The 19,788-nt window shown below is 42.4% G+C and overlaps 1 protein-coding gene across 1 annotated transcript; it reads left to right on the top strand.

Moving 5' to 3' along the window:
• Window positions 1-2,379: 2,379 nt before the first annotated feature.
• calb2a (calbindin 2a) lies at window positions 2,380-17,085 on the top strand. Its single transcript, XM_062390510.1, has 11 exons — window positions 2,380-2,541; window positions 6,561-6,637; window positions 6,732-6,821; window positions 8,083-8,163; window positions 10,241-10,297; window positions 12,233-12,310; window positions 13,799-13,854; window positions 13,968-14,007; window positions 14,176-14,229; window positions 15,795-15,866; window positions 16,704-17,085. Exons 1-11 carry the CDS (start codon window positions 2,448-2,450, stop codon window positions 16,818-16,820), a joined length of 816 nt encoding a protein of 271 aa, XP_062246494.1. The 5' UTR covers window positions 2,380-2,447; the 3' UTR covers window positions 16,821-17,085.
• The last annotated feature ends 2,703 nt before the right edge of the window (window positions 17,086-19,788 follow it).

The following is a 19,788-nucleotide window of genomic DNA, read 5'->3' on the forward strand; positions in this document are numbered from 1 at the left end:
GGAATATTACAGCGCCACCTCAGAGGAGAAGTGACGGGTCAGGGTTTAACTCTGCATCCAAAAGCACCATGATGTCACCTTGGTCCATGTGGATGATGTTAATGATTGTGTTTGCGTGCACCATCACAGCCTCAGATGAGGTAGACTTGACATTTAGCACTGAAAGGACGAGATGTGATGACAGAACACTACTGAACATCTCCAGGGCCGAAAGAGAAATGTAACGTACGTGAAGAACATCTATTCAACACATTTTCCACTCAACAAGCTCATTCTTTAAAGGTTCAGTACTTCACACTGCAGAGGAACCAGAGGACGACACTCAGAGATGGGAGGTGATCGGCCAGGACGTCTGCAACGTTCAAGAATTCACCTCCTAGCACCTCAGGTTTACTGCTGCTCACCACAGTTTGCCATATGAGCGTATCAAACCTTTCACATGTAGGTGTGACTGTGGTGCAGCGGTTAGCACCGTTGCCTCACAACAAATAGGCTCATGGTTCCAAACCTGATGGCTGACCAGGGTGTTGTGTGTTGTCTGCACATCAATCAATCACATTATATTTGTCCGTCACAAATTACAATTTGTCTAATCAGCTTCACAAGATGCAACATCCTGTGTTCGTTTCCCTCAACACGAGTAAAACTACCAAAAGAACTATTAATTACAGTTATTAATTACTTTGTTAGCAGCTGATTGCACCGGCTCCAAATTAAATCAATGCAGGTTGGAGGCTTTTAAATATGAAATCAAAAAGATGATCCAGCTGTTTTCTCGCTGCTGTTGTGTGAAATCGTCTTAACCTATTTTTCACAAAACAACGCACTTAATTACCGACATTAATTAATAACCATTTAGTTCATCCTGACCCGGGACCCTGGGTTTGTGCTTGCTTGCACACTGGCACGAGTTACTGGACAAGCAAATGGAACACAGCCATTCTTGATGCTGTTAATTACAACTGTGCTCCAAATGCCACCATAAATAAAAAACTCTGCTCAAGGGTCTGTGGAAATCAGCCTCTCCAGGACTCGTGAAAACCTCCTCAGACCCACACAGGTCAACTGAGAAGTGTCAGTGACATGTGATATGTGTCTTTTTGCAGTTTCCATCCAGCAGCAGCAAAATGCTTCCAGGGAAACTTGCCCTCGTGCTCGTTACAGTCTTAGTACTTCATCCTCAACATGATCACCTCTTGCAGTAAATGAGAAGAAGAAATACACATGAGTAGTTTATTTCCATGCTCATTCTCCTAATAGGATCTGTGGCTTCGGCTGCCTCTCTATGGCCATTAGTGATAAAGTTTCTCCCTTCTTTTTTTTCCAGAATTTACATTTATTATGTGGGCTAATCACTGCTGGCTGCAGGCGGCGTGGGGAAGATGATTAGCCTGTGAGTTCTAATTAAGTCTGTGACGCCTCACACACTGTAGACGGGCTCCAGGAGCTGCACGCTTAGATAGACACACAGATGTAAGGGGAAGGAACACACAAACACACACACACACACAAACACACTATACACATACAGGGATGCATAATATGGAGAAGCATGTATCTTGCACTAGATCATACTTGGCACCTATGTTGATGCAGCAATGAAACAGTCTTCAGTCTTACACGCTTTACACACTCCATCTAAGGGAGGACAGTCATTAACATAATGCATCCCCTTACCCCCCGCCCCCCCCTAACCATCACAACTCAATAACTGAGAATCTAATTCTTAACCCTCAAACAGCCCATGGAAAAAGTGAGGACCGGCCAATGTGTCCTCACTCATTTATGTCTTAAATGGAACAGGAACACACACACAACCTCACTCCTGATGAGGCACTTGCACTGGCTCACACAACACAAACAGTCTGCTCTCTCACAAACATGCACACACATGCACACACACAGAGACATGCATTGTATGAAGCATCTTGCAACTGGCTTCATAGAACAAACATGCATTTAGCATAATGATGATGATGCATCAAGGCTACGCACACACGTTTACACACACACACACGCACACACATGCATGTGCACACATGTCTGCCCGTGCACATGCAAAAACAGTGATGCTCACTGCAGTCACATCACACAACTACATCCACATGCTCTCTCTCTCTCTCTCTCTCTCTCTCTCTCTCTCTCTCTCTCTGACACTCACTCTCTCTCTGACACTCACTCTCTCTCTCTCACACACACACACACACACACACACACACACACACACACACACACACACACACACACAGTAGGACAGGGCAGCTGACTCGGATAGATGGACTCTCTCTTGGACAGTGCGCCCCCTCTGGCGGTGCAGGGTCGGTGCAGCTCGTGTGCGGGGTTAAAAGCGGCGGGCGGCGCGCCGGGTCTCCAGTGTGAGTGAGTTCGAATCAGGAGACACAGAAAAGTTATCAGCGGGATTGTGAAGCAGCACCGTCCTCAGCATCATGGCCAACAAAGCACAGCAGCCTCCTCACCTGCATCTGGCTGAGCTAACCGCGTCCCAGTTCCTGGACATCTGGAAACACTTCGACGCTGACGGTAGGACTTGTGTCTCTCTCTTTAAAGTTCATCCACACTCAGAAACCATGAGATATAAAGAAGATCAGCTATCACTGCAGCTGATAGACGGAGGGATGAGGAGGATAGAGAGGGTTGAAGGGGAAAGTGCGAGGAGCTCCTGCAACACCAAAAACCTTCAGACTATCAAGAAATCGTATAAAGTCACAATTTGTCAATTTGAAAACAAGAAAATCATTTTCTGCGATTATATAAAGTAAATGTGTAGTTTTAAAAATACCCTAGGTGCCTTACAGGGATATTTAAGTTAACTAATTAATAGGGATTACTTTGTGTGTAACTGATGAAAATATGATTTGTCTTCATGTCTTCTACTTGATCAATGAATGAAGTTGCAAAAAATCCAAATAGTTACAATATCATTTTAAATTTGTTAAATAACCAATTGTATCATTTTACATTTTCTTTAAGGTGATTCTTTTTTAATATATATATTACAGTAAAATATCATACTAGAAAAATCAGCCCTAAATACTGTATAAAATGCATATGCATTTGTAATTGCAGCTTTGTTCCGTATTAAACCTAATGAGCACAGAAAGCCTGACATTTTCATTTCAGCCATTAATCACAAAATCACCTATAATCACTGAGTGATCATCAGTGAGAGAGTGATTCTCCTCACAGGAGCATTGATACATGTTTCCAGTGAAAGAGCAGCTCCCTCGGCTGCAGATAGCTCACTGCTTTATGGATTTATTATGTCATTAAAATGTCATAAAATCATCAGCGTGTATTACTTTCTCCCCCTTTTTCTATATGGTCTCAGTCTTGATCATCTTCTTGCATTGATCCTTGCACGTCCTGTTCAATCTTCACGTCTTGTGTCTGTGTCACAGTGGCAGGGCGACAAGCTCCTTTTTTTATCACAAATTCTTCAGGCGCGCTGCTGTCATGAAAGTCTCATGGAGGATCATAGACACACTTCTGTGGACAATGGACTATTTGAAAAGAGGAAATCATCTTATTTAATTTCCAGCCCCTGTCCTTTGTTAAAATGTCACATTGGTTGCGATTGGCTCATGTTACAGCATCAGAGGCAGGGAGGAAAAGCACTGGTCCCTTCAGTGAGCCTCTTAATTAGGAGATAAGATCAAACTGACAATGTTAACCAGCTCCCTGGTTTATTAGTAATCAGCTGCAGCCGGGCTAATTAAAATATCCATTAATCATCAGCAGAAACGTGAGTGAGTATGTGGGACATACTGGTCGTTATCACACATCCTCAGTCCTGTTCGCTCACTCAACTTTCTCCAGATGTCCAACGAGGTGTGTCGCAGTCATCTGGATCATACACACACACACACACACACACACACAGACACACACACACACTTGGGAATTCATTGTTAACGGGAGCTGTTTTTGATGCACACATGCAGAAAACCACTCCTCAGGGAAATCAAGGTGGAAGGAGGAGGTGGTAGGTGTGCAGGGGCTTCACATCCAAACAGATAAGTTGTCATTTCGGTTTAAAAAAAATAATTATTGGCCATAGTGTGTGTGTGGACATCAGTCCTGTTCCAGGTTTTTAAGCCCGAACCTGCGGAGATGTTTTACATAGCGTGCTTTGCAAATCAAATACACCCCCACTGTGCATCAACTGATTTGTCCTGAGCTCATTATACTGGGAGTGGCTCGTGGCTCGGGTAGCAGGAGGGGAGAACTAATTTGTTTGCTCAGATTGAGTAAACATCTCTGAAGAGGCGATGCACCCACACATGATGGAACCTCATATTCCCCTGTTGGCCCAGGATCAAATCTCATCTGGATTGCATCTCTGTCTCTCTCTCTCTCTCTCTCTCTCTCTCTCTCTCTCTCTCTCTCTCTCTCGCGCAGCTCCTCCACTCTTATCCTCCTCTGCCGTCACCGTCAAACCTTTTCAATTCAGTCACTTCAAAGCTGCAGAAGGAAACAACTGCAGCTCCGTTCGCTAATTATAGATCAGTTGCTGTCAATTATTTTTATTTACCTGCATACGTGGGAATTTGAATGATTAACACGATTAACACAAATGACATGTAACACACAATCCTCACCACGAATCGACCACACTTTGATCCCAGCCCAAGATATTTGAATAGAAAGGGCTGCACTCTGCTTTGAAAGGCAAATGCACTTCATTTAGGCTTTGAAATATGAGTTGGCACAGCTGCCCGGTTTGAGAGGATTTCCTATGTTGGATTTTTTAGAATTTGAACCAGAAGCGTCTTTTACTGAATCTCCTGAGACCGACGCAGTATCCCAGCGAGTGTGCCAAAAGTTGGTCTGTGAGGCTTTTACTTTGGCAGCGGCTGCAAGATTTAAGAGGCTGAAGTATATGCAGGCAAGTTGAAATGAGCCATCTCATTAAGACGTATATCCATCCATCCATTATCTACTCCACTTATCCTTTTTGTTAAGAGTCGCCAGAGACTGGAGGCCGTATAAAAGTAGTTTAAAGTGAATGATTAAAATGTGAGTTGAGGTCTGCAGCCACTGGCAATGATCTCCTACATCTGCACACTGATATATCATCATGGATTCGCTGTCGATGTTCAGCCCCTGTATCGTGGACACTTCAGGGAAACAAGGACACACTAACCAGGCAGCAGTACAAACCATCAGCATGAAGTTGTGATAGACAGACATCATGCTGCATGTGAATAAACCCAGATGCTCCCTCATGCACAAATCAACCGGCTGCAAAGTCGCTGCATGTATTGAATGAATGACAGCGCTCCGGCCTCTAATCTGTTCATAAATCTATTTTTATTGTCAGTTTATCTCATTCGCTGTGTAGTTAATCTCATTTTATTCTGTTTAATTATCAAGCAGGTCTTTACTCTCCGGAGAGCGAAATGTCAATAAAGCCCAGAGGAGGGAGGGAGGCTCGATAGCAGCGAGGCATTGTGTCCCACTTACTGAAACAGCACAGCTCGTACTCATGAGTTTTGATCATATCACTGAGGAGCGTGCACACATTCCCACACACACACACACACACACACACACACACGTGAAAATGTCCATGGTTAGAACAAAGCCGCAGAGATGCTGCTCGGATAGAGAGAGGGAGTCAGAGATGAGGCAGAGTTAGAGGGAGCGGAGAGGAAGTGGATGGCATTATAATCTTTGTTAGTGTTTAATGAGGCCGCTCTGCCTTCCAGGGCTTTATTGAAGCAGCGAGTTACATCGTTTGCAGCCATCTGTCCGGCCGCTCAAAACGCTTGTTGATAGAATATTGGCACCAGTTCACAGACTACCTGGGCGAAGCAGCTCATTCGTCCTCTGAATAGCTTCTGTCAGGGCGCCCGAACACCAGGAATAAAGATAAAATGAGGCGAGGAGAAAATCTGCTATGTCGTCCCCAGGATCAATTTGTCATCACAGAATCCCCAAAACCTAAAACATGATGGACATGCATGCACCTAATGTGACAGGATGATTGATAGCACACAGTGAAACAAGATAAGAGGAGGTTAAGTTCTTCAAAGAATATAGTCACTCTCATACTTAATATATTCTTTAAAAACTTCCTCTGAAAATCTACTCTTTATTTTAGGCCTCACACATTTGTTTCTCCCAGACACTGTCATCCATATTGATCAGTCCCATTTGCCAAACTCCCCTCTGACCATGTTATTGATCTCCTTGGAATAAAAGAAGCTGCTTGTGGATCATCACCTTCAGAATCCTAAAGAAGCCATTTTCCGTAAATAGCTTCTCCTTCAGTGCAACCCTGTGAACGCCGCGAGTCTTTGGGGAGTGATCAGTTTCCATCGTGTTAGTCAATAGTCTAATCTATTGAGCCAGAGGAGGAAGACTCAGAGTTAAAAGACCCATGTTGGAATCGATAACGGCAAAACTGCGATGTGTTTGACACTGCAGCCACATCTGAGTTAATGTTGTTTTTTTCCTGCGTTCCTGCGATACTGAGTCAAGCCCTACGTGGTGGATGCTGGGATCAACATGGTGTTACCTGTCTGTCTGTCTCCCAGGTAATGGCTACATCGAGGGGAAGGAGCTGGAAAACTTCTTCAGGGAGCTGGAGATGGCCCGGAGAGGGGCGGGGGTGGTAAGTACAGGGACTTTAACTTAAAACACACACTCACACACCCAATACCCAGTGGAGCCTCACTTGTATTGGTTGCAAATCCTTTTTTTTCCAGGACCCTTCAAACCCCACATTCAGAGAAAAGATGAAGGAGTTCATGCAGAAGTTTGATAAGAACAAAGATGGACGGATTGAGATGTCAGAGGTGAGGACCTGGAGCTTTGTGTTATTATGCTTAGTCTTTATTATCTTAAAGGCTCAGTGTGTAGAATGTAGTGACATCTGGTGGTGAAGTTGCAGGTTGCAGCTGAAAACCCCTCACCTCCCCCTACCCTCCAAATATGAAAGAGAACCTGTGGTAACCTTCAGTTGTTAAAAAAACTCAAAAGATGTTTTGTTTGTCCAGTCTGTAAAAAAACATGGTGGCCTCCGTAGAGAGGACCTGCTCCTGATGTAAATATAAATATTAAAATATAAACAACTCATTAGAGCGGGAGAACACAAATTCGTACAATTTAGATTAAGATGAAACAAACATCACTAGGATTACGTCATATTCACTATTTGCCTTTTACCTGAATCTTACACACTGAACCTTTAAAAGAATAGATTTGCATGTATGCTTCCGTCCTTGCAGAGTTAGATGAGAGGATTAATTTCACTCTCTTCAATGGCCAGCAGCCAGAAGCATAAACACTATAAATAAAGAAAACACTGATACTCTTCCAAAATTGACAGTCACTTTGCCGCTGGCAGTAATATGATAAGATGTTTATTACTAATACACATTTTCCAAACTTCAATCTGTGCAATTGCTCTGGACCACTGCCATGTTTAAAGGTTCTCTTTATGTGTAATTACTGTATGTTGTTAAATTCACTAAAATGTGGCTCAGACCCAAAAACCACACTTGAAGAAAAAAGCTTTGTGTTTTCTGCCTTCAAAGGATGGTGAGAAAAAGTTATAAAAAGAAAACTGTGAGATGATTCACAAAGCCAGAGGACTACAGCTCAACTGAGAGGATTCAGAAACCCGATCAATACTCAGATCGGGGGTTTAAAAGCAGTCTTTATTATCGTCCCTGCAGAGCGTCAGCTCGGGATATTGCTTTCCCCTCGATTTTACCATTTTCAGAGTGAGAAGTGAAAGAGATGCAAAGAGGAGGGTTTTTCTGCAATATCAATAATCCGCTGCCAGCCGGGAAAAGCTGCAAATGAGTTTTAGCTTCAATTATTGTAGTGAAGATCCAATATAAAGCATCCGAAAACATCGTTTTTTAAAGGAATTCCAATTTAGGCATAGCCCTGCCACTGAGGTTACGTCTCTCTATTATTAATGTCGGAGGTGCCCATTTGAAGCTTTGCAGACAAAAAGCTCCCTGGCATCCATTTTTTTCAGTCCCAGCTTTTCAACTCCACCATCTTGTGCTCTCACCACTTCCATTTCCCTGTCACTTGTCTCTTCAGCTGGCCCAGATTCTCCCCACTGAAGAGAACTTCTTGCTGTGCTTCAGAGAGTTTGTCAGCTCCAGTGCTGAATTCATGGTGGTAAGTGTGTTTCTGAGTGAGCGTGGACGGACCGGTATGTTTCTTCTAGTGCAACAAACTCTGTTATTTGATCCGTTCTTTGCGATACCTTTTGACTTCTTGCACAAAAGCCTCTTGTTCGCTGTGAAACGTAGCAAGGACAGGTCGGCTTTAACGAGCCGTTGGTTAATGAGTCAGGAGCCAGTCGAGCATGCGAGGGCTGACAGCTTGCATGTTCTCGTTTTTACCTACCAGCTAATTTCACGGATTAGTTCCCTGTCTGTGGTTGAAGGTCTGATTCTAATTAATGAATTTAACTGGAGAAAACCACTCACTACTCAGCGCCTCCATTGCGCAAGGTTGCCTGTGTCTTCTGTTGAGACGTAGTGGTAGGATTTGAAATCGAACAACAACACCTGCTCCATCATTAACTGGAGAAGTGGCTGAGCAGAGGTTAACACGGATGTTTGACAGGAAAAAGGCAGTTGGGGTTTAAATCCCTTCAGTAAAAAACCCTCCTGATGTGTTTTTTGGTCTATGCAGAGAAGCTGACAGTCAAAATCTCAGCACACATTAAGCACATGGACTGTCCATCGCTGCAGCTCATCTTTTCAGCCTCTGTCTCAAAAACCTGGTTTCAGCTCCTGTCTCTTTAAGACCCCTCTCCTGATAAAGCCCAGTCTACTCTGATTGGCCAGCTCGCCCATTCTTTTGTGATTGGTCAACCACCACCACTTGGGGGCGTGTCAGACTAGCTGCTAAATGAAGAGTGAAGGGAAAACTAACCCAGTACAAATATTTTTTAGACTAACATGTTGAAATGATAACATCTGTGTCGAAGTCAAATGTTAAAACAAGACAGTGGCAGTGAGATGGATTCCTATTGGGCTGATGCTGAAACTGATATAAGGGAGTAAATAGAGAAAACATTAAGCATATTTTATACATGTAAATCAAATCATATCCATATCATTGTTTTCATATTGGTGCAGATCAGAAAACATAAATGCTCAAGGGCTCATATTGGTTGATTTTTATGGTTTCAACCGATAAATCACTGACTGTATTATTTCACCAATCAGAAAATAACAATGACCAATTCAGTGTCTTATGTAATAACAGAGTTGTTTGTTTAAGAAACGGTTTTATATGAAAACTTCCAGAGTAACATAAACAAGTTCCGAGCTCCTCTGAATTATGAATAATGGATGAACGTTGGAGTAACAAAAAGCCCTTTGCTGAGCTGAAAGGAAAAAAACGGAAATCATTTATTCCACAAAACCCCTTCAGAAGATAAGAAAATGGCAGATTTTGTGTTAGATCTGCTGCAGTGAAAGGACGGAGTCAATTATAAACCAATTACATGTGGGGAAGAAGCTGTCCTTGTCTCCTGTGTCAAATTGAGAGGGAATAATGAAACGAGAGAAGGAGGATGAAGGAAAAAGAAGGTGTGGAAAGAGAGAAGGATGCAAAGGGCAAATGGGGGAACGCGGCGAACTGAAAGGACATAAATGAAATGTCGATGGGAAGAAGAGAGCTGGAGTTTGAGAACATAAAACATGAGGTGGGGGGATTAATCAGTCTTTGCCGAAGGGTGCGGGGCGGAGGAGGTGGGCGAGAGGGTTTTAAAGGGTTAGAATGAGGAAGCAGAACTTTCTATTTTCAGAGTCATATATAATGGATAACCACTGTACCACTGTAGCGCCTCTCAGCAGAGCCCAGAGGAGCGGAGGAAAAGGGGGGATGGCCATCCATCTTTGATAAGGAGCCCTTCTTTGGACAGGGACAGCTGCTAGATTAAAACATTCATTAAAATGACTTTCTCTCCCTCCCTCATTTCTCTCTCTGTCTCTCGCTCTCCTCCGCTCTGTATGAGGGGGCGGGACGGGATTGTATAGGAAACTGTGTGATTACAGCCCCGCTCCACACTACTGTGGTCGCCCCCCCCCGGAACGAGAGTAAAATCAAACTCTGAGCACGGTTAAAGGGCGAGCTCGGGTTCGATTGGAGAGAATTTGTGTATTGTTAAATAACGATGGAGGAAAGGGTGTTTTTGCATCAGAGAAAATTGAGTCCAGTGTTTGTTGATTTCTTTCAGGCGTGGCGGCGATATGACACAGATCGCAGTGGCTATATCGAAGCAAATGAATTGAAGGTACGTTATACATACAAGTCATACATCACTTTAGAATGTGTTCAAACTATTTACTCATCTGTTTTTAAAAGTCGTCACATACTTATGTTTATTTTGTTTTGTCTTTTTCCTTTCTTCCCCCCCCCCATGCACATTCACAGAGCACCTTCCCAAACCCTTAATCAAATAGTTACGCAGCATCTGAGGCTGAGACTTAAACACATGTTTTTCCGTTACAGTTTATTTAGATCTAATCAAAACTGTTAAGTCTTGTTTTCCTTAAGTTGTTTGCATTTGTGCAGAGTCACCGACTAGATGTTTTGTGGTTTAGCACTAATAAAAAGAAAAGAACGAGATACGCGGAGTCACTTCCTTACCGTGATATTATTTCTGAATCTGTTTATATATTAAAAGGAAAACTTCAAGACTCTGGAAAATGCTTGCTTAGCCAAATATCCGAGGAGAAGATTGATACCACTCCCTCGTTTGTATGCAAAATATTATTAATTAATTATTAATTGCATCAAATAACAAATTAAAACCAAACTTACCATAAAAATGAACAATCGTGATAAGAACGACCTAAAAATGACTCGTTCCAACCTTGAGAGAAATGTATTCAAAGTGTGCTTTGACTTTTGAGATTGGACTTTGTCCAGTCCACTAACATGGAGGAATCAGGGTTCATGACCTATTCTGCAGCCAGGGGGCGATCAAGACAGTTAAGCTTCACTTTTGGTGCACAGTCGTGTCGACCACATGTCTCCAATTCGTACACATGAGTGTGTCGTCGATGCTCAGACGTGGCAGTTATGTTAACGTCCTTAGCAAAGAAACCGAATAAGCGTTTTCCAGGTGTTTTGATTCTTTAAAGGAGAACGCAACAAAATATTTACTTTCTCATCTGACTTCAAAGATTCTTTAAGAAAGGATGAGAAACTGACTGAATCCAAGCTGCAGGATTTTCACTGTCAGGGTTTTCAAGTGACATCTGAGCTAAAAACGTCCAGTGTTGCCCTGAGAGGTTTTAATGCATCGCCTTGTTTTCCATGTGAGCGTGAGGGCGTGTTTAGAACCAGACTGCAGCTTTGACAGACGACAGTTAAGTGGCTGCACCAATAGGAAATTCCCAAATGACCAATTCTGTTCAGGTGAGGATTCAGATGCAAAAATATTATTCACTTCAGCACCTCCTGGAAACGTTGTGTCAAATCACATAAAGGAAACAGCTCCACATGGGAGTCGAGCTTTAATGGGGTCAGTGAATCTGCGTGTACGGATTAGGCTGCTCCGGTTGTTATGGGATCGCATCTCTTCCAGCTGAGCAGGTGCAGATGAGCTACTCAGGTGTGGCTTTTGAAAAAGCATTGGGAAAATGCAGATGGCAGACGTGTTTCTGACCAGACGTGGAAAATATTTCAGTTTATAGTATTATAAGAGTGTAATATAATATTTGAGTATTTTCACTTTATACATTTACTCTATCTAATGACTGCAGTTACTTTTTACCTTGCAGACTACGTTTTTACATACAAAACACAAAATAAACTCCAATTCACTCATTTGTTTTTTTACCTTTTCTAATATTTTTTCCTTGTTTTTTCTGCTTTTTTACTTTCATCTATCAGTCATTATTTTAAACTTTCTAAATATTTAGAATTTATTTAACCGTGCTCTTATTTATTATCGTTATTTGTTCTTTACTAAAATAACCTGCAACTTTACAGTATTTTATGTTTACAAGAGATTTTTGTGTATATTGAAAGATGATATCCCAGAATGATGAAACGACTTTCACTATATGTTACTAATGGACGTTCTGATGGTGCCATTGAATCTACAGCTTTGTATTTTATCTTGTACGTTAATTAAAGCTCTTTCATAGTTTTTGTGTTTTTCGTGTTTGCCACATTTCTGCATGTTCTTGCTCATGTCTGTTTCTTTCTCCGTCCTCAGGGCTTCCTGTCAGACCTGCTGCAGAAGGCGAACAGACACTATGATGACCAGAAGCTGCAGGAGTACACACAGACCATAGTAAGACCCACACTCACACGTGGACTGGTACATACTCAGGAGAAGCCCACATTTTGCATAGACATATTTTAGTGTATTCCTCGCACCAGATTGTAAAAAAATAGAACAGATTGTATATCGTAGAACTTCTGTCAGCTCAGATAGGGTTTCAATACGGTACATCAGGATAAATTACCCAAATAAGATGCTTACTATGCATCTGTATCTATCAAAGTAATTAAAAGTACCATAAATAACCTAATTGGTATTCACCTTGTGGCCCATTTTTTCTCCTTAGCACCCAGAATTATTTTCTGTTATTCGTTTTTGCACTTGTGGGTTAGTTTGCTAGCAAAGGAATGAGCAAAGCAAACAATAAGAATTTTCCAATAGCAGGAGCAGCAAGGTCAGACTCTCGTACTTTGGTAAGTTCGCCTCTGAGGGTGGGAGGACTATTTGCTTTTGGAACAGCAGCTTTCTTGCTGACATCAGCAGTTTCAGCTCTGGTGATGAACTCCATTTCAGAGGTGATGCTGTTGTTAAGTCCAAACACTCAAATGTTCATCATGTTTTCTGCTTCATCTTCTCAGACAAAATATCAGCAAAAAATACTGAGACCAAATTTCACTGACAATGGATTCCATCATATGTAAAAAAACAACAGAGCCAATACTGAACTGCTCATGAGATTATTTTACGGGGATGACGTTTAGGCCTTTGTGCGGTTTTCTACCTTTAGTCTAATGTACCATCTTAGTGGAGCCAGTCCTATAAACACTGCGAGCCATAAGTAGGTTTAATGAGAGGTGTACATATCTGGCCTGGAGGATCTCAGAGGCTTCTTCGTGCCGGTGGCAGCAGCGCTGTGCGTCTGAGTGGTGATGAACCGCTGTGTCCTGCAGGTCGTGTGTTTGCAGCCCAGATGTGCTCACATCTGCCTCTTCCTGGAAGCCCCAGAGCTGACCTGATTTACCCAAGCTAGATACCCACTGCTTCTTCACAGATGTGTTACATGTCCAGTATGAAGGAAACATAATGATCAAAGGAATACAGACAGTATTTTGATATCCTTGATTGTTCTAATTAATACCTCAGTTTAATTGCTTTGGCTTTTGCAATAAGCACAATATTTTATTATTTTTATACTCTAAACATTTATCCCACTAACTACTAATAAAATCTTCATAAAACATTTAAAAACTGTAATTTCTTCCTTTTTTAAATGAACTCTCACCTAAAACTTTTAGACCTCTGTTCTGTAAGGTTCACCATCATTCATCGGCTGAAATGTCTGATGCAAGTTCTATAGACAGTAACTTAACTGGGCCTCTGTTAAAAAGTGTGGATGAATTATGAAAGTCCATTCTATTTCCCAGTCGCTGATATTCACGAAACCACATCTGCCTTCATCTTGACAGAATATACCTTTAAAAAAAACACAAAAAACCCAGATGCTTTCAGTTTCTCTCGTCTGTCTGTTCCTATCTCTGTTCTGCTCCCACTTTGTAGCTCCGGATGTTTGATCTGAATGGAGATGGGAAGCTGGGCCTGTCAGAGATGGCCAGGTAATTTCAATGGCTTCTGCTCACTGTATAAATGTTGAAACACATCGCCTGCAGAAGGTTTTGAATAATTGAACAGCTATTGTGTCCGCTAATGAAGTCCTTCTCTCCCGCAGGCTTCTTCCTGTTCAGGAGAATTTCTTACTCAAATTCCAGGTAGGGAACGAGCAGAAAATAGCTTGTTTGCATTGATAATTAATGTGACTGGTCACATTACGTGTACAATTAATGTGCTGCAGCCTCCACTTTAAATATGAATGATTAACTTAACTAAGTTTTATTGTGACCGAGGCCGATAATGAAAATCAGATATTGTTTTTACAGGGTGTCAAGTTGACCACTGAGCAGTTCAATGCCATATTCGCATTCTATGATAAGGTAGGTGACATTTTATTTAAGGTGGTAATAACAAACAGATGATTTCAATTTAAAAAAACAACACTTTTGACAATTATGTCCAAAATATGCCTTTTTCTAATTGTTTTATTTGTATTCCTTTTATCTAATTTTTGAACATAATCTCACGAACGTCTCCCCTTGGTGTCTCTCAACCCCCCAGTTTGAGAACCACTGGTGTATTGTAGCCTAGTCAGTTACATCTGTTACAACTTAGGGTGCGGCTGTGGCCGAGGGGGTAGAGTGGTCATCCCCTAACCAGAAGGTTCAATCCTGTTCATCTCCATATACATATCCCTCATAGCAAAAGTGGCAATAAACGGTATAAAGAGCTTTGAGTGTTGATCAAGTCAAGAAAAGATCTTTAAAAATACACAAGTTTCCTGGTTTTCTATCCGTTTCTATCCAAGTACATTCATCAAAGATTTTCTGACAGATTTAAACCTAATATATATAAACTACTTTATGTTGTGTTATATTGAACATATAAAATCCCTTCCACTGTCTCGGTCTCAGTCAGTACGTATATGAGCCTTGGCATTAAAGGTCGGAGAGCGTGAAGTCAGAATAGAGCAATGCTTCACAGCAGTGGGGGGGGGCCTTGCGTGAGCTCATGTCCTGGCTCGTTGGACTGAGGGCTTGCAGTCGCTCTTGCTCACTTGCGAGAGGACGGGGTTGAATATTCAATTATGGATGAGCCAGTGGTCTGGTCCACTCATGTAGACACACTGTGAACAGCGCACCACCATTTGTGTGTGTAATTAGTTTCATCATTTTGTTATGAGCTCAGCCCTCGCAGCTGAAACGCAGGCAGCTGCCGTCACTGATGCTGAGACATCGTGCTCAGGCCGATCTGTGGCCGGTCAGCTGGATACTGACATGGCTCACAGTGCTTCCTGTGCCACCGCCCCAAACTGTGCAAGGCCTTGAAAACATTTGAAATGCACGATGGTGTGCAACTGAGAGGGACTGGCCGATACCTGATGTCACTGCGTTTTCCCAAAACTCTGCAGCGTCCGGGGTCTTTCATCCTTAAAAGGAAAATAAATAGATTTACACTTTATTCCCTAGATCTGGGAGACTTCCGTCTAATCATCACAGAGCACCTACAGTGTTAAAAAATAAAGTTGGCAAGACGCGACGCTCTGAAGTCCTCTTGAAACTGAGCCTAGATGAGCAGAACATGGTTGTGTGCCACTTGCCAAAGAAGAAGTTCCAACATTTTGGACTGAGACTGTCCAGAATGTGACACATAACTCATTAATTAGCGGAGTGGCTGCACTTTACAGCAAACCCTCTTTACAGAGTTGTGAATGGGAAGTCGTTTTTAAATCATTATTCATGAATGGCCATTTGGCTGGTGCATTCATAACGACAGCCATGAAATATTGAATGAAGTCAAGCAGCCGTGCACTGCACCAAAAATCAAGAAGCTCAGAATCCAAGCATAGCTGGTGCACGCTGATGAGAAACCGTCTTCAGTCTTCTCGCTGTCTCTCAATGATCTTGTCTTCCCCGTCCTCACTGTGTGTTTCTGATTCTTTCAGGATGGGAACGGCTACATTGACGAGCAGGAGTTAGATGCTCTGCTACGAGACCTTTACCAGAAACACAAGAAGGTGAGATGAGGGCTTTGGAAAGAGGTCACATGCATTTGTTCACTTTTTACACACTGTGAAGTGTGAGAGCAAAAATGCAGATCGCACCTTTTATTCATCCCAGTAAATGATTCAGGGTTATAAGTTGTTTTTTTGTGTGTCTTTGTTTTGGTGCAACGTCACTGGAAGAGGATGAAAAGTTAGCTGGCAGTTAAAGGGTTTACAAATCTCAAACACAAAATTTCACTAACTAAACTAAATCTAGAATTTAGAAAAATATCCTGTTTAGTTTCAGCTAGTTTCACATTGTGTGGAACAAGAAAATTAAATCATACAGACACTATAAGTTTAACATATATTAAGAGTTCCTGTAAAATGAAGATGTTGTATATAAAATCGAAATCATCTCCCATGAGACATCCAGTAATTTGACTCCTGCTCTGGAAAGTGAAGCCAATACAGAAGTGAAACCTGTATTCTCTCAAATGAATGGAAGTTGTGTCTCAATCTCTAGTTTCAGTTCTTCCTCAACACAGCTAATGTTCATTTCATGAATTATGGTCCCTTTGGAGTCAAATTGACCATAAAGCGCCATGTGTATTGGGGCATGACATCTAGTAACAACCAATGGGTGCAGGTTAATGTGTAGGTTGGCGTGGAGTCAGGCTCCACCCCCTACTACTCCAAATATGGGTACATCTTGTTTCAAAAAAATGCTAAAAGTTAAACTACCAGCTCAACACAACCCAGATTTACTTATTCTCAGAGATTTGTAGTTTGTCTGTATAGGCTCAAGTTATTTTTACTTACATGTACCTGGATTATGCCCCCCCCCCCCCCCCCCCCCCCCGTGTTCAGGAGGTGGACCTGAAGAACCTGACGGGCTACAAGCAGAGCATCATGAACCTCTCTGATGGTGGGAAGCTGTACCGTGGCGAGCTGGAGATCGTCCTCTGCAGGGAGCCCATCCCGTGACTTTCTCCTCTCTTGTTACATAAAATCATTTTCTCTGCCTGCCCCGCCCTGCTCTCCTGAGACCACCCCTCCTCCACCTCCAGCTGCCTGGCAGTGTAAACCAGGTGCATGTGCCGGACACTCCCACCTCCCCCCCCCCATCATGTCCCTGCCAACCCGCCTCTAAAGTTGCATCTTCAGTAAGAATGATAGGTGCACTGGCAGCACGCAACAGCTCTTCTGTTTTAAAACCCCCATTTTTCGGCAGCCTGACCCCCCCCCCCCCCCCCCCAATCCCCCTCTCTGACAGCCTCTAGCTTTTTGCCTCTTCGACTCTCCCGACCGTGTCCTCTACCGTTTCTGACCTCATCCCCGTCTCTGCCCATGCTGTGCCTGACTTGCAACTCCTGACCAAAAGCCAAAACCCCTTATTTCACAGAAATGACCGGTTGATAAACCCTGAACCTTGACCCAAGCTTCATTGACCCCTCCATCCCCTCGCTCTGTCAACTTTGCATTAGATCCAATATACATATATATATATATATAGTCTCAGACAAAACTGCAGACAGCTCTATTTGAATTTGTAGTCTGAGATGGAACTGATATTGAATTTTCCACTTCTTATTGTCCCCTGATGTCCTCTTATTCCATTCTAACTCCTCTCTCCCATTGCCATGATATGATTTTTCATTTTCAATGATTGTTTTTGGCTGATACTGTCAATTGAAAATATTAATAAAATCTCTTAAGATAAAATACGTTTTGTCAATGTGATTCTGCAGACTTGATTCAAACTCGCACAGTCAGCAGCAATTCAGTGCTGTGTCATTCTCTCCAGTGTCACATCTCCTGATTACTTTCTGTTTCACTGACCTTCTGCACACAGGCTTGACTATTTAATCAAGGTTCCACGGCTTTAAACTGCTCCCCTGCCTTCGAGGGAGCAGTTGGGAGGAAGCACCAGCGTAAAACTATAGCATAAAAAGGATTAACGAGGGATGCAGTGGAGATAAAGAGCCACTTCATGTAGTATATCTAAAGTGAAGTAGAGAGACACAACCAGCAACTTCAATTGTTTGGTGTTTATTGAAATCAAGAAGAGAATAGGAAAAATGTCCAGTGAGCTTCATGACTTTATCTGCTTTGAGACGTCTTTGTCCCACGTGTGTAGTGAAACCTCTGTGAGGGCGTGTTTTTCCTTCAGAGTGAATGACATGAAATATAAGAAGCTGCATTGAAAGCACTTTCTGACAAAGATTGAAGTTGACTTCCTGTCATTCATGAATCAACAGCATTTCAAGCTTAAAAAGTCCAAAAAAGGTTCAAATCTGTTAAATAATGTAAAAATGTAATTTGAGAAGAGCTGATTTAGTTTGCTCCAACTGTTATTATGGCATCCCAGGAGCTTTAAATGTCAAACATGAGGACAAAGTCTATTACACAACCCTCACAGTAAACTTAACTTCAACAATGTTCCAAACTGACAACCCAAAAAACGTTGGGCTTTTTTCCAGCAGGAAACTGGAAGTCTTTGTCTTTTCCAGCTGAATCGAGGCTGGGAGGCTTTCCCCTGCTCCTGAGCTGAGATGTTTCCTCTAAGACAGTAGGACAGGACATGATATTTCTAGTAAAACCCAAGTAATTGAGTTGACATGCTTTTAAAGCAATCTGAATTATACAGCAAGCGCACAAGCTCCCCTCTCACTTTGGAGCGGGTGCAAACCCACATCAATTAATCAGAAGCATTTAAATCTTTATGTGTAATGCAGCTGCACCGAGGCAGCAATATGTATTTGACAATATGAGTTGTATTTTACAATGTTGGTCAAAGTGAGACTGTTTGGTGAAAGTGCAAGTGAAAAATACAGATAAAGTTAGGCTCAAATATTAAATGTGAAGATGTGCACATGCAGCACACCTAGAGAAGAGTCAGAGTTAAGAAGCTGCACAGAACTCAGGATGGGTCCAGATTCAGGGGTTGCACAAACGCCAAGCTGGTCCACAGAGGATGATCCGCACGACTAGAACGTTTCAATGCCTCCTCTTTTGCTTTTAACATGTACCGTTCGATGCTCTCTTTGAAAAACAGTTCATCACCGAAGTGCAATGAATCCTGGGACAGGTTTCTCCCCTGAGAAGGATTGACCCGTGGGAGCCTCCGTTCCTCGGGGATAAAAGGACGCATTGTTCGTCAGCATTAGGAGGCGTGGTCTAGTCTTGAGACCACACCTCGAGAAGCAGGCCGTATCCTTGAAGGACCTGGTTTTACGCTGCCGATGTTTAACTGTTGAAAATAGGAGCTCAGCCATTGCTCTCTCTCTCTCTTCAAAAACATGAGATCTCTAATCACTGTTCGTTTAGGAAGTGGAGCGATGACTCAGCCGCTTGCTTCACAGTTTCAAACAGGGGGGAGCACTTTGAAATAACTCATAACGAAGTGAGTGAATAATTCCTTACGACTCCATATCATTAAAAAAAAAAGGAGCCTCTGATAGGTTTTGGAAAGGTTGCACATCTTATTAAACGTTTTGCTGAGGATGCAGTCGTTAACCAGATCGGACAAGTGTAGATACTCTAGAGCTCCTCGCTCTTTAACAACATTACGTCAGAAGAAAGTCTCCACGTGTTCTGTACGAGCAAAGAAAGTTAAACATACTTCCACAGATCCTTCAGAGAATTCTCACTTGCTGCAGTTTCCTAAACGAACCATCAGCCGTGGGTTTGAACCCGCATGGCCCTGCAAGAAGAATTAAAGGCAACGCAGACGGCAGGAATCATCGACTGTCCCTGAAAGCAGCTTTGCTCAGCACTGCCTGCTGCAACCATCTGGGAGAAGAATTTACATTTAAAATCAGACTTCTCAGACAGATGCAGGCTGAACTTTGTCTTTTCGCTATATTTAGACCTGCACAAAAGGGAGCGACAAACTAAAACTACACACTCCACTGAGGTTTACCGCACTTTAGATAAATGTGGTCCAGAATAT

The sequence above is a fragment of the Platichthys flesus genome, chromosome 6, assembly GCF_949316205.1.
Source record: "Platichthys flesus chromosome 6, fPlaFle2.1, whole genome shotgun sequence".
Lineage (NCBI taxonomy): Eukaryota > Metazoa > Chordata > Actinopteri > Pleuronectiformes > Pleuronectidae > Platichthys > Platichthys flesus.

Excerpts from the sequence above, each read along its gene's own strand:
- calb2a (XM_062390510.1), top strand. The coding sequence starts at position 2,448 with ATGGCCAACAAAGCACAGCAGCCTCCTCACCTGCATCTGGCTGAGCTA. Across the intron at positions 6,638-6,731 it reads CCCGGAGAGGGGCGGGGGTG|GACCCTTCAAACCCCACATT; the intron begins GTAAGTACAGGG and ends TTTTTTTTCCAG. Across the intron at positions 14,008-14,175 it reads ATTTCTTACTCAAATTCCAG|GGTGTCAAGTTGACCACTGA; the intron begins GTAGGGAACGAG and ends TTGTTTTTACAG.